This window comes from Nasonia vitripennis, assembly GCF_009193385.2.
Source record: "Nasonia vitripennis strain AsymCx chromosome 1 unlocalized genomic scaffold, Nvit_psr_1.1 chr1_random0003, whole genome shotgun sequence".
NCBI lineage: Eukaryota > Metazoa > Arthropoda > Insecta > Hymenoptera > Pteromalidae > Nasonia > Nasonia vitripennis.
Window position 1 is genome coordinate 1,437,754 of NW_022279589.1, and position 14,819 is coordinate 1,452,572.

The 14,819-nt window shown below is 35.2% G+C and overlaps 1 protein-coding gene across 3 annotated transcripts in view; it reads right to left on the reverse strand.

Annotated features, from left to right (window-relative positions):
- The window catches only part of LOC107981322, a 526,190-nt gene that overhangs the window by 407,020 nt on the left and 104,351 nt on the right, over positions 1 to 14,819 (reverse strand). For all 3 annotated transcript variants that reach the window (XM_031930377.2, XM_031930417.2, XM_031930447.2), the window contains one exon: positions 4,762 to 4,907. In XM_031930377.2, the coding sequence (XP_031786237.1) occupies positions 4,762 to 4,907 (146 nt within the window). The remainder of the gene's footprint in view (positions 1 to 4,761; positions 4,908 to 14,819) is intronic.

Sequence of the window (14,819 nt, forward strand, 5' to 3'; positions counted from 1 at the left end):
CCTCATCCGTGCAATTACGTGGCCAGCCCGAGCTCTTCTGTTTTAACTTTAAAAATAAGTTAATATAATCGGTAAACAATCCGCATGTCGTGTCGTCCTGATTACCGGCTTTAGGGTCGTACTGCGTTATCTCGTATTGCCAGATAACGCTGATATTTAAAGTTGTATAACCGAGTTGTAAACTTTTTTTAATCTCTTCCGGCGTTACGTGTGTACATGGGACTTTGCTTAAAATTTCACAACAAGTTCTGCATGCGTAAAATAATACATTTAACTAAGCCCTCAACACGGTAAAAATATTCAAAATTAGGCCCAGTTAGTTCGAGACAGTCCGTGCTGTTATATACGCGCGGGTGTTTTATCGGAAACTTGCCCGTTTTACAAACAAAGGGGCATATAGTGGTTCGACTTTATATAAGGTCGCAATGTTACCCGTGCGATCACCGTAAAAAGCATCTCGCGGATTGAGAATTTCATTCTACGCGATCGGGTGATTTTCGATTAAGCGCTTAAAAGCGTTTAAAGTAGCTATATTCAAATTAAAGTCTGCTCCCACATTTCAACTAAAATAAAACCATTTGATCTTATTTTAGCTGAAATTGCTAGGGTACTCTCATACATGATTGAGAGTAGTCCGATCTAGAAGAGGCGCATCGCGCCTTGTTGGATAGCAGATCGTACAGTCATGAAAATAACATCCATGAAATTGGTACACTGTACCGGTTTCTGGATTTTGAAGATCCGCTAAAAACCCGTCGACTTTTATACGACCGAAAAGGGTGTATTCACTGCTGCTCAACCCATAACAACCACTCTACGGCCTTTTGGCTATGTCCATCGACGCGCACATAACCTTCGTTGCTTATAAGACCTATCAAATTATCTTTTAGGAAATTGCGAGCATAAGCAAGAGAGTACGAGCCAGCCAAAGTTACGCTTTCCGTAAATGGTCACAGATTAGTGCAATCTAAGAATATCTGTCTAAATTTTAAACAAGCTAATCGCAAGATAGTTACATCCTGCACGTAATAAGAGACTATTTCTCTTCGCATATTGAACTCTTCTCTAATTGATACTTCATTGTACTAATTAAAAAAGTGTTCACGCTCCTTGGAGCTCATCGCGTCCGGTACATAATATTCGGCTGCCGGATAAGGACCTTCATAATCCACGTTATCATCTGTATTAAACAGATGCGGAAAATATCCTTTCTTTGCTTTTTCCGGCAGACTGAACGAGGCTGTCAATGCGGCAAGTTTCATGAATATGAATTTCGTTTTACCGAAACTTATTAAAATTATTTTTCGTCCGATCATAATTAAGCTCAGAACGCTGCCGGATTCTTTCACAATTCGATTCTCTACAATGTGACGTAGAACGAATTGTGAATCAAATGCTTTTGCGTTATGCGGAATGCAGATGATGTTTTTAAAATTAGTTTTTTTTCGCAAAACTAAATTTAAAAAGCTAGAAATCGGCACTTTTGTGCAAACGTGTTGGCGAAGGCCACAATAATTGCAAAATTGCGATACATCGTTTTCATTCAAACACGACGAGCATGCAAACTGCACCACGCATAAATTTACCACGTGTAGGTAAACGCTATTTTCACCCTTTTCCCTTAGAACAGTGTTTTGCGTCGTCTCGAAATCGTAGAAGTCGAAAAGAGTTTCCGGGTGAAAATTTTTTGTTGTCGTAACTACACGTTAATTTTTTTTAGAGGTCTAATTTGCATGTAGCAGTTTGGCATTTTTCTCATGCACTGCTTTCGAGTCAATATCATAAACATAATGACAAAAAGTACAATACGAATTGGCGAATTGAGCGTCGCGCATTTTTCGATTTACTCATCGTGTACGAGCCAGGAGTCTTGTGATTTGCGAAGCACTGTGGGTTTTTAAACTCACAGTGACAATCGTCACAAGTTATGGCCGCACCGAGGGCCTGAGACGCTGGTGAAGTATTGCACGATATGCAAAGATTTTCACATTTATTATGAAAAGGCCGCGTATATACTGTGTTACAATCTTTACAGTAATATCGCTGATGCTTTTTCACACATAACGCAGTCAAGTTTAAAATTAAATTAAAATGATTAATATCCCTATAGAACGCGATATTAATTTTTTAAGTATATTTTATATTTACTCCGTCAAAAAATGTTTTCCCGTTAAATAACGCGCCCTCTCCGCGGCCTAAACTCTCTATATAATATACCATTAGCGCAACTCCGTAATCCAACAAGTATGATTGGAATTTCCGAAACTCGGTATAGCCACAGCCTTCTTCAGGCACGACTACTCCAGCTTTTTGAGAAATTTCAATTGCACATGTTCTTTGGTGCGCTATTGAATTAAAGGCGATTTTTCGCAAATTTTTTTCCCAGATCGTGCGTTTGGACTCAGCTTTCTCAAGAAAAACTAACCCGCATGCGATAGCCCGCGGTAGGCATAAATTATTTATCGTTATTTTTAATAGTCAAAATTGATTGACGATTTAACGCGTCAACCGACTTTGACTCCTGCAGACCATTACCACCGCGTAGTAAGTCTGAATAAGTTACATTTACGCGGAGAGTCTCGTCTATAAAAAATGCTTCGTTACTCTGTGAAACTACCTATACGGTTCCAAAGATCGTTAAAGTCGAAATCGCGGATCTTTCGCACTGGAAACCATGCGTCGTCTCGACCAAATCTATCACTATTTACTGTAACACCGATTAAAATATTTTAATTTAAACCCGATACTAAATATCGATAAATTTCTAATAAAGCCGAACGCAGGTAAACAATCGGGTTATCGATATTGTCATCGGGCTGTCATCGGGCACCAATTGCGAGTCGAATATGATGCTCAAGGCTTCTTCGTCACTTATGTCCACGTAAAGAGGACCCTGTGATTGCGCCTGCGGTTCTAGTCCTGCATTGAGGATATCAGCGTATGCAGCTGATCCCGTCTCGAATATCTCGGCAGCCTCAAACATCACCCCTTCAAGTTTAGTTAAAAACGCATCCCTTATGAGCTACAAATCATTGAAAATAGGCAAAAAATGCAAAAATTGCTTAAAACCTCAACTTTTACCAGCTAGAACTTGAAGCCAAATGAAGGAATCGCGCTAAAATTTTTTTTTGAGAATCAGGTACAACATACACACACATTCATGTGTATACATACACAAACATGAGAATCGCGATGTATACAATCCCAAAACCCTGCAAATTAAGACTTATTTCCTTTTTTCCGCTAAAACACTCGCGTTTGTGCGTAAATGTTGGTCATATGATGTATTTACTATATAGTTTATAAAATCAAACAAGCATTTTTATAGTTTTATAGCTGTATAGAATCAGACCAAATCCTACGGAGTCATAAAAGACCAAATTTTGTCGATTTTACAAGTTTTTATTCCATTTTCTAAATAAAAAAAAAAAATACTACAAAATTTTAAGGAACAGATTTTAATTCAGCGTTTATAGGCATTAAATAAAAAAAAAAAAACATTGTTCTTCAGTGACTTTTGTAAGTTTTTTGCAAAAACCGTGAGCTTTAACGAATTTTCCTGAGCTATACAGTCAACTTTTCTGCTTATTTTTCTGTGATTTCTGATAGTTTAGACATCATCCTCTAAAAATTTCAGATAGATTGATTGACCGGATACGGAGTTATTTGATTTTGAAACACGAAAAGTCGAAATACCCCACAGTGTGCCGTTCGGTCGCTTTATCTATGCTATTGTCGTCGCCCGCTTCCTCTCTAACACTATAACTCAGTGGAATTATTTTTAATATCAATTATGTTTTGTTGACATCATTTTATACTAAAAGTAGAAATGCGAAAATTTTGAGCATTTCACAAACTGATTAAATTCAGGAGTCGATGACTTATTTTAATTTTATTGATGTCTTATTTTTAAAGAAAATTTTTTTTTTTATTTCATCCCCACCAGAACTTTTTAACGGACCCATAGATAAGCTGAAATGTACCAAGCAATTCGACTATATCTCTAGCTTAACACTGATTAAAATTTGGAGTCAATTCACTAACTCGTTTTAATTTTATCAATATATCTAATTTTTAAAAAACACCTATTGTTTTTATTACATGCTGTTATACCATTACAACTCTAAGAATGATTTATTGATTAATTTAAAAAAGATTAGCTAAGCAAAAACAGATTCATATGATATATCTGTCACAATGGTCAAATGTACTTTTTTGTTTATTACTTGAAACCTTGCTCTTCAAACTAACTGATGGAATTTTTAAGGAAGCAAAAGGCTTTAAAGTTGGTATAATAATCTTGAACACAGAGTGTACACTTAAGTTGTTAATTTATTAGCTGAGGTAAGAGACGAAGCAAGGTGAGATGCGTAGGATTCAGTGGTTCAAACGAAAAAGAGAAAGGAATACAATTCAGAGTATTTGCTCTATAGAACGTAGACTTGAGTTGACTATACTAGTAGCTTCAAAAATTAAACTCGCGCAAATATTCAAATGACCTGGAGTAGCAATTATTAATTGACATACATAAAAGTTATATCACTAACACCTGACCATTTTAATTGGAACTCAACCCTTTGAACTTAAAGATTTATCAAAACATTTTAAAAATTAATAGATTTTATGTAATTACTTATTTATTTTAGTTAAAATTTCATGCAAAATGTACAAAAGTGTACTTTTTTTATATACATTATCTGTAATTAAAAAAAAAACTTTATAAAAGATAGCTTATGTAAATAATTGTTGTACTACTTATACCTTTATAATTAAAGGATCCAACAATGGCAATATTTGGTGCGTATTCACAGTTGATGAGTGAATGGGTACAATATGTGGTATTTCTAATGCAGATGTTATTTTTTGAGATACATTTAAGTTATCCTGTTTCTCAGGTCCAATCAAACCTAAAAATTGTATTATTATTAAAATATACTTTTTATAGCAGCACTCTATTTTTTATTACATATTTTTATAATGTGTAAGTAATTTGAATGTTAATTCATTGATTCATAATACTAATAGGAACTTATTTCAAACTTTACAACAAATACTTCTATAATAAATAAGGATCCTGCTGGTATATAAAATGTATTATAACATGAGTAGATAGGCTATTGGCATGCTAAAACATTGGTCTACTAAAACATTCCTTCTTTTCTCAGAGTATTTTGGTATTCAATGAAGGAGTAGATATTGTTTTCCCTCTTTTTTGTTTATCTAAACATCCTCTCCGTAGCTCTCAGTGTTTTGGGACCCGATGAGGGAGTAGGATAGTTTTCTTTTTCTCAAATCTGTTTCGGAATACATATCACGTTCTCTACCCTAGTAAAAACAAATTGAACATATAAAAAGAATTAAAAGGAAAACAATGTTTTCCCGCTCAAGGATTAAACTCAAATCCTTAGTGCGATGATCCCCATTTCTTCAAAGCTATGCCGTAACATCAATAGATCTAGAGCTCAAGATTTACTTCTTGAGAATGGGTGATATATTATTCATCGTGGGTGGGAACTGATAATTTCGAAAGAGGCGCTTCATACAATTATGATAGAACTTCACTTACAGGTAAGTTCGTTTAATCATAGAATTGTATTACGCGCCTCTTCCTCACGATCACACGTACACTTTCAAAGCATGTTACGGCAATTATGATTAAACGGAGCTGATACAAAAATAAAAATTACTCTTGTATTTTTCATTCACAAGACTATTTAATTTAACTCTGTAAGATTAAAGAAGTGCAAATGCTATCTTAGGGATTGAGAATTGCTTTGCCAAACGAATCCTGGGGATCGCTTAAACGCAGATTATAAAATTTCGCAAATGTGATTGAGGTTTTCGTCCAGCCTGCTGTTCTACGCAACGTGTCAATATCTACGCCACTTCTTTCGGCCACTGACTTTAAGACAAGACTGGTCGAATGAGCAGTGAAGATGGTTGTATCAATGCTACTAGCATTAAGTGTCTCTTTCACACAGCGTCTTAATGATTACGTACTAATTTTTCGAAAAGGCCTCTTATGCGAAATAGAATGTGATTTGATGTCGCCTCTAATATCTTTCTATCTAAATAATCTTGTAAAGTTGATGCTGCGCAGATTCCTGTTATTTCTGAATATCGGCAATACTAACACTGATTGTTTTCTATTTGGACTACTGGTTTTAATGTGATCCGGTATCTTTATTTCGATCAATTCCTTTTTGAATATTATGTTGTCTATGTTAATCTAACAAAAGGTTTGCATCCTCTGACCAGTGATTAGAGGTATTAAATTAATTAATTTCATAGAAAGTAATTTTAACGATAAATCTTCCCTGATGATGTAGAAAAATAATCTAGTACGATCTTAGGGTCCCAAGTAAAATCATATTTCGATTTGAAAGGTCTTATCTTTGACAAGCCTTTAAAAAATCGCTTTATTCTCTTATCTTTGGCCATTTCTGGGCTAACCAATAACGAAATAGCCGAACCGTAACGGTTTATTGAACTGTGTGCCGCGCCCGTATAAAAAATGCTAGTCAAAAATAGTAATATATTCTTTATTAAATTCTTGTATAGGCTTATTTTTTGTTGCATACAAAAGCCCACCATTTCCTAAAGTATGTTTCATATTGCTTGTAGGACGACTCCGTCAGGGAAGAGAGAGAAATCTGCATCGCTGGTTCTAGGACTCCTCTCTGTATTAGTTCTCTTTGGACAAGATTCCGGCCACCAGGGTAGTCTTTTTCCAGAAGGTGTCCGTCGTATTGCTAAAAAATAGAAGATTATCTTTAGCTGGGAATTCCAGGGGTTCCGAAGCTAACATAGAGCAAAAAAGTGGGTACCATGGTTCTGGCCATTTTGGCACAACCACAATACCACTGTCATCATTCATTTTGTGGAGAACTTTTAAGGTGATTGAGCAAGGAGAAAAGGCATAAAAATAAAAACGTTTACAAGAAATTGTAAATGCGTCAATAGCAACGCTATTGGGTCCCTTTGCCATGATACGTTTGCATTAAGCATTTGATCTGCTCGCGAATAAGTCTATTTCTGACTCACCTAATAGCGCTGATATTTTTGAGAAAGTTGCATTAGAAATCTCGATTCGCGTGTTTGATTGCAGGCGTCGAGAATCCGTATCAACTTCTTTGTTATCTTTGGAAGCTATATACGTAGCATGAAACCGAATGTTTCTTTTCTCACACCATTGCCGTATCTTTTTTGTGAACGTGATCAAATTCTTATAGTGGACTCCTTTCATTCGATTCATATATGAAATAGCCGTAGTAATATCTCTGTGAAGTAAGATCAAACAATTCTTATAATCTTTAGCAAAAACTTTCAACTCAAAATATGCTGCTAAGAGTTCCAGATGATTTATAAAAAACGATTTTTCTTTCTCTGTCCAATGCCCATTAGCTTTTCTCCCATTGCAGAAAGCTTCCCAACCGGTAAAGGAGGCATCGGAATAGACTTCTAAGTCGTACGCGGAATTTCTAATGCGGCAAATCGAAAGCTTATCTAAATATTTCCACCACCTCAATTCATGTAAAACCTCGGTTGTGATAATCATTTTTGCCTCATTATTATTTTGATTCGCTTTAAGCGCTAAATATTTTGCTCTCTCGGATATTTTTGTACAAAGATAGCCTTATTCTATGGCAGTGCAGCAAGAAACTAAAAACCCTAATAATTTTGCAAATTTTCTAATTTTAATATTTTATTTGAGTTTAAGATTAGCAATCCGTGTTACTTTTTTCCGTTTTTCGTCGGGAAGTTCTATTGTTAATCTTATTAAGTCAAAAATAAATCCTAGATAGGTGCACTTTTGTTTTGAAACTAGTTTGCTTTTCTTATTATTAATAATAAAGCCAAGATTTTCTAAAAGAGATTTTGTTATAGGGACGTTCCTTAAGCAACCTTTATGTGAATTCGCTAAATGCAAGAAATCATCTAGATATAGATTAGACAGTAAGCCTAAATTTCGCACGTAAGCCACTACTGGCTTAACTATTTTCGTGAACACAAACGGCGCTACATTCAAGCCAAACGGAAGGCAAACAAACTCATAGAGCTGGTTATCAAAGCAAAATCTCAGATAAATTCTACTAGAATTATGGATTGGAATCAAGTAGTAGGCGTCCTTGAGATCCAAGGTTCGCCAAGTAGTCGCCATTTGTAATAAATTTCTTAACTGTCTTTACATCTTCGATCTTAAAATAAGTTTTAGGTTGTGACAAGACACGAGTCTCGCACATGTAAATACGTATGAAGGCGGCCGCAATAAATACGGCATGCGCAGCGAGCGCGCGCGTGCAACGAACGAAAGGCGAATCCGCACGCGTTCCTTTATAAGGCGGATCGCGCGGCACGATGGGCAGTTCTACTCGAGCTCCACTCCGGGTAGTATCGTGCGCACACGTTACTACAGGGAACAGCGAGAGATAGATCTGCGCCGACGAAATCGTCTCGTGAGCCCACGTGACGATTTGGTAGACGAACCGAAACCTGAAACTCCGAGTTGCCGTCGTGAGCACACGAGGCAACCCGGAACACCCGAGCGACATCGGGCTTCGTCTACGTGAGCACACGTGACGATACTCCGTGCCACCGTAAAAATCCTAACCTACATTCCGACACATTGCTGCCACCCTCTGCCAGTGTGAGCCAACAGGGTGAGGGAGTAACAATTACAACACCGGCGATTCACCCGGTCGTGCGCACACAAAGGTAAATTCCTAACCAACAAAGCCAGCCTTACGCCGACATCTCACGACTCGCTTTATCTCTGTGCGCACACTGGATACAGAGAGGAACGAGACGAGCGACGAAGATTTGTGAAGCCGTGCGTACACGACTCAACAAATCCGAGGGATAACCTCAAAACCCCGTTGCACTATCCCGGCCGTTACTGTGCGCACACAGAGCGGTCGAGATCGTTGTTACGCGACACATTCGGATGGGCGTAGCCGTGCGCACACGACTCCACCGTACCGAATGAATTCCTAACCTCAAACTCCGCCACCGATCCGTCATATCGCCACCGTACCGAAACACTGTAGCCGCGAACACCGAATCATTCTTGTAACGAAATCGCGTAGATATTCTTGTAAATTGTCAACCGTGTTAGTTTAAACAATTCTATTTGTAAAAGCGAAATATTTTTAACAAGACGCATAATTGATTTCTGTTTCAGCCGGGATTTAACAACTGATTCCAAATTGCTATTCTTTACTTAAGAAATATATTTTGTTATTATTAAAAATATAAAAACAGACTCTTTTCTTGCCCCTTTCCCCTATCCAGAACCTGGAACCGACTGACTATCCACTCTCTTGGGGAAAGTTAAACCGTTACAAGGTATAAAATCATTAAATCGACTCAGATTCAAAATAATCCGGTTCGAACCGTTAGACTTAGGCCTTAAAAATATTCCCAAAATGAATTGACCCTGAACTGATTTGCATTTACAAACAGCTCCTTTTCTTAGTAATTTATAATTTTTTAAATTTTAGATCTCTCTTTACAGCTCCAATTCTCTTCTTTTGATTTAATTAGCTGTATAGACCTTGTTACGAAAGCGATTTTGTAACCACTATTCCATGACAGAATGGTTCGATCCGAGGTTATTTTTCGCCATTCGTTTACAAAAAAATTTAATCTGCCTGCTATCGGACTTACAAAATTATCAGTTAAGGGGATGTCGTAGCCAGAAATCGCGAGTTGTGGGGTCTACTACTTGTGTCACGTGACAGGTGGAATTATATAATGGCGCTATCTATCATAACGAAAATTAGCCCAATGGTGGCGCCCCACTTTTTAAAAGCGATAGAATGTGAACACAATCAGAACCGTGCTTTCTTGTCAATTATTAGAGACGCAACGGTTACGACTGAAGTTTTTTTGCACATTTTATTTTTTTGTAAAATGTTTTGTAGAACAACTTCCAATAATATAGGAGTATATAGCAATTGCTTTACAACATCAACTTTCTTTTTTTCCCTTTCAGAAAACAAAATAAATATAGACTCTTGTACGTATATAAAATTGTAATAGGGTGATACTCTATATGCCAAGAAAAATTACCCAAATACTGCGAAACTCGGTGAATTAATCCAAGTCATAATTTAATATATTACACATGGATGCGATAAAATAATGTGAAGGTAGCTACATGCCGGTGTATTAGCAGCTTTTTTCTTTAAGAAATTCGTTTGTTTTTGACACTCTGTGTGCGAAATTCGATTTCTCCTTGCTGCGTAGCGTATGCGAAATACCTAATTTTCGCACTAGTACGCATTCTGAATCTCACGCACGCTCATCTGCTAAGAACATAGATTCGCACACTCATGTCAAAATATAATATACGATACTCGTGCGCGTAGGTGATCATCACACTCGCTTTTTTGTCATCCTCGCTATGCTCGGCCGCAAATCACCTACTTCGCGCACTCGTATCGTAATACACTAATTTAAAACAATTATTAATTTATTGATGTAACGGAATAAAAGGTACTAAACCTTATGGTAGAATATTATCTCTAAAAAAAATTAACTTTTGAAAAAGTAAAAGGTTAGGCGAGTTTGATATATTCCGCAACGAAATTATATATACTGAGATCAATCAAACAAAGTCAAGTATATCATATTAAATCGTAATGAAGCAAGGAGCAACTTTCAAGATAATTAGTATTTAACTTGCCATGCCCGTTACATTGTACTTATGGTGTTTTTATGACGTTCTAATACATAAAAAGAAAATTTCAGTTGTCCACCAATAAACAAAGTGAAACGGGCATGGCAAGTTAAATACTAATTATCTTGAAAGTTGATCCTTGCTTCATTACGATTTAATATGATAAACTTGACTTTGTTTGATTGATCTCAGTTCTTTTCTATATGTAATTTCGTTGCGGAATATATCAAACTCGCCTAACCTTTTACTTTTTCAAAAGTTAATTTTTTTTAGAGATTTTAATCCTTTTTTGTAATTATTTTTTTTAAATATAAGCATCTTTAACCCTTTGTCCACAGCTTTTTTGTAACATTTTTATCACTAACATGAAATCACTAATTGTTCTGATATGCACCTCTTTTGAATTATTTCTATACCTAGACACCAAAAACCACGGTGCAAACCACCTAAACCTCGTCATCGGCCACCCTGTACACCTAGACACCGCGTTCAAATGATTTTTACACCTAGACACCAAAAAACACGGGGCGAACTACCTAGACCTCATCACCGGCAACCTTGTACACCTAGACACCGACCTTGAATGATTTTTATACCTATAATATAAACTCTTAATTTAATTGGACGCCGCAGTAATATTTTTTTTGTATGTAACCCCGCAATGATATGAGGAATGCGAGGATATATAAAAAAGGTGGAAAAGTAATTCCCTATCATTTTTTATGCGCAGCTAACTTCACGGTTCTTTCACACTGGAGGCAGCTAACTTTACCGTCCTTTCACACTGGAGAAAAAGATAATGATTTGAGCAAATCATATACAAGATTGTTTATATTATATAAATGACAGCGTTGTAATAATATATAAAAATTGCTTAGAAACAATTATGGAAAGTATCGTTTTTCTTAAAATTAAAATCTCGGATACCAATATAGAAGTAAATAGTGTCGCGGGCGCCAAAGCTTCGTCTGCCTCTCAAACTCGCCTTCGTGGCGCTACCGCGCCACTTGATTTAAAAAGGGACTTTATTTTTATATTGTTTAGTTAATTTGATATATATTTTAAACACATAAGTTTTAGTCTTAGTCTGTTTGACACATAAAGTTACAATGAAGGGGTTTACGAATGTTTAATGTTAACAGAATTTTTTTATCTACAGCGGAATTAACAAATGGATAACAGATTTCCTTGGGTTGAAAAGACCGAGGATCCAAAATATTTGCGATGTAAGCTTTGCGGAATTGAAATTACAGGTACCAAATATTATATTAAAAGAGATGCTAAGCGCAAACATCAAGAATTGGGTATTGCGGATGAGCCGAAGTCCAAGAAGAAGATTTGCCAGGAATCGGAACTATCACCGACTCAAGATTTCATTAATGAAATATCTCATGGATATGATTATACAATAAAGGACGCACCGGTAGAAGAATAATTTTAAAAAATGCATTACGATTATGCAGCTGCAGTAAAGAAAAAGTGGAATGAGAACGAGGATTACAAAAAAACCATTGATTTGAGTAATATCGAGAATAATACAGTTAGTCGTATCCCATGTAAAGCAGATTTGAATGCCAGGAATAATATCATTGATATACATTTAACTAGTTAAAAACACTTGATTAGTACTGGCATTAAGCCTGGTGCTTTCAAACCCGATGTAACAGCCGCAGAAATAATGTATACAAGTACGGTGCTAGAAAACAATCTCTCCTTTCTGCAAGCTGAAAATGTACTTCGTAACTTAAATGGAATCATACTTGAGTCGGAACTACTTACAAACATGAATATTGGAAGAAAAAAATGTCGTGCTATAGTAGAAGACATTCTTGCTCCAGCACATAAAATCCGCTTAACTAACATTTTGAAACATACGAAACATACAGAATTTTCTGTTTGTATCGATGAATCAACGGACGTTTTGATTCATTAATCAACATGTATTATGGTTAGATATTTAGATAAAAAGAATAAAAGAATTCACGATACGTTATGGGATGTGATTCCCGCTTACGTTAAAGGCAAGAAACTTAAAATGGATGCTTAGTACGTATTTGATAGTGTAATACAAACCTTTAAAAACGCTGATGTGCCATTAGAGAATATAATTGCTTTTTGTTCAGACACATGCAATTTAATGATGGGTGAGAAAAAGTCGGTATCAACGAGATTTAAAAATCTTCTACCAAAAGTAAGCATTGTAAAGTGTGAATGTCATATAGAAAACTTGGTTGCTCAAGATGCAGTTAAATTTTTTTCACCAGAAATCATACAACTTGTGACAAGTATATACAATTACATAATGAGCAGTGCAAAACGTATTACCGATTGGTATACATGCCAAATAGACTTAAGTCTTGACGCGTTGATAATGTTAAAGTACAATCCCCTTCGATGGCTATCATTATATCAAGTAATAAAGCGAATATTACGCAGAAAATTAGCTTTACTTACATATTTCAAAAATGAAATTATAAACAACGGCAAGAATCCTGATGAAACTGCTTCATCTATTTATGAGCAACTGAGAGATCCACTCATTCATGCTTCTTTACTCTTTTTAGAAGCTATCTTCTATAGATTAGTAAAAGTCAATGAAGTATTAAAAATTAAGAAACGTATTATAAGGGAATAGTTTTCAGAAATGACGCAAGTATACGATGATTTTTTAAAAATGTATATGACAGAAAACTATGTCAACAATACGAAATTTGAAGAAATTAATCCAGAAGAAGAAAGCCAGTTTTTGGAATTGTCTGAAATTTATATTGGTAAAAAAACTGAAAAATACTTCAACTTATATAAGAAAGTACTAATAGATAAAGACAATACTGACATTAACGAAAGTGAGTTAAACTTTAGAAAAGCGTGCCAACTAATGCTCATTAGATCTTGTAATAAAATGAAAGAAAAACGTAGTACAGAATATAGGAGATTTTTCTTCAATGAAAGAAATGCTTTAAATAAAAATTAAAAAAAAATATTGCGACCTTCAAGTGGCTTTTAAAGCATTTCCACACTTTAAAGCATCAAAGGACTCGATCACAAAAACAAAAATAAATGAGAAATGGTCTTTAATTACAGAATACAAATGTCCATATGAGGTTGAAGTAAAATTAAAAACTGCTGAACAAACAGATGAATTTGGATTTGTTCTTAATGATTATTGTAATAAAAGTAATAAGAAATTATTCGAGAATGTATCTAATTTTGCACTTAGTGTCCTTTGTATTCCAAATGCTAATGCTGCACCTGAAAGATTATAGAGTGCACAGGGGTTAATTAAGACGAAAATTCGAAATAGATTATTGTTCCAAGTTTTACGTGCGGTTTTATTATCACGACAGTACATAAAAGATAAAGGAGGTGCACTAAAATGTGTACCCAATAATGATATGATAGAATTAATAAGATTTTTACATACTAGTAAAACAAAATCTAAAATTAAACAAAGCAAACAAGAAGAAATTGTACAACGCGAGTATGATAATATTGTTTTAAATCGTGAGTTAATAGAAGCATGTGTCAACGAAGAAATAATGTTTAGAAAAAAATGCGCTGATCTTGACGACTCAAACAATATATGTGAAATGACATTTTATGATGACGATGAAGAATTATTTACAACTTTTGATAATGAAATGACACAATTACAAGTAGGCACATCTGAGGCAAAAGTGGAGGTTGAAAATGAAGAGAATTTCTTTTCACATATCGACCTCATTAATTATAATAAATTACAGACTAATCCAGGAGAAATTGAGGAAAAAGTCGATTTCAAAGACTTCAAGAATACTACTGCAGATTATTGTAACGAAAATCTAAATTTCGGAAAAGAAACATTTGAGGTCCAGGTGAAAGAAATTGATAATGATTTATTTTCAGATGCTAATGATGATTATTATTATGATATACTTCAGATAAAAGTAAAGGGATTTGAGTAACCGGCACAAAAAGAGACAAATGAGATACTACATGACTCTGTAAATATTAAGATAAATGTAAAAACTGAATTTGTTTTGAACAAAGATAAGGAACCCTGTAAAAAGGAGAATATTCTAGAAAGCATTGTCAAGCACGTTATTCCTTTAACGGCATGTGGGCAAGTGCATCAATTAACAAAAATAATAACTATTTT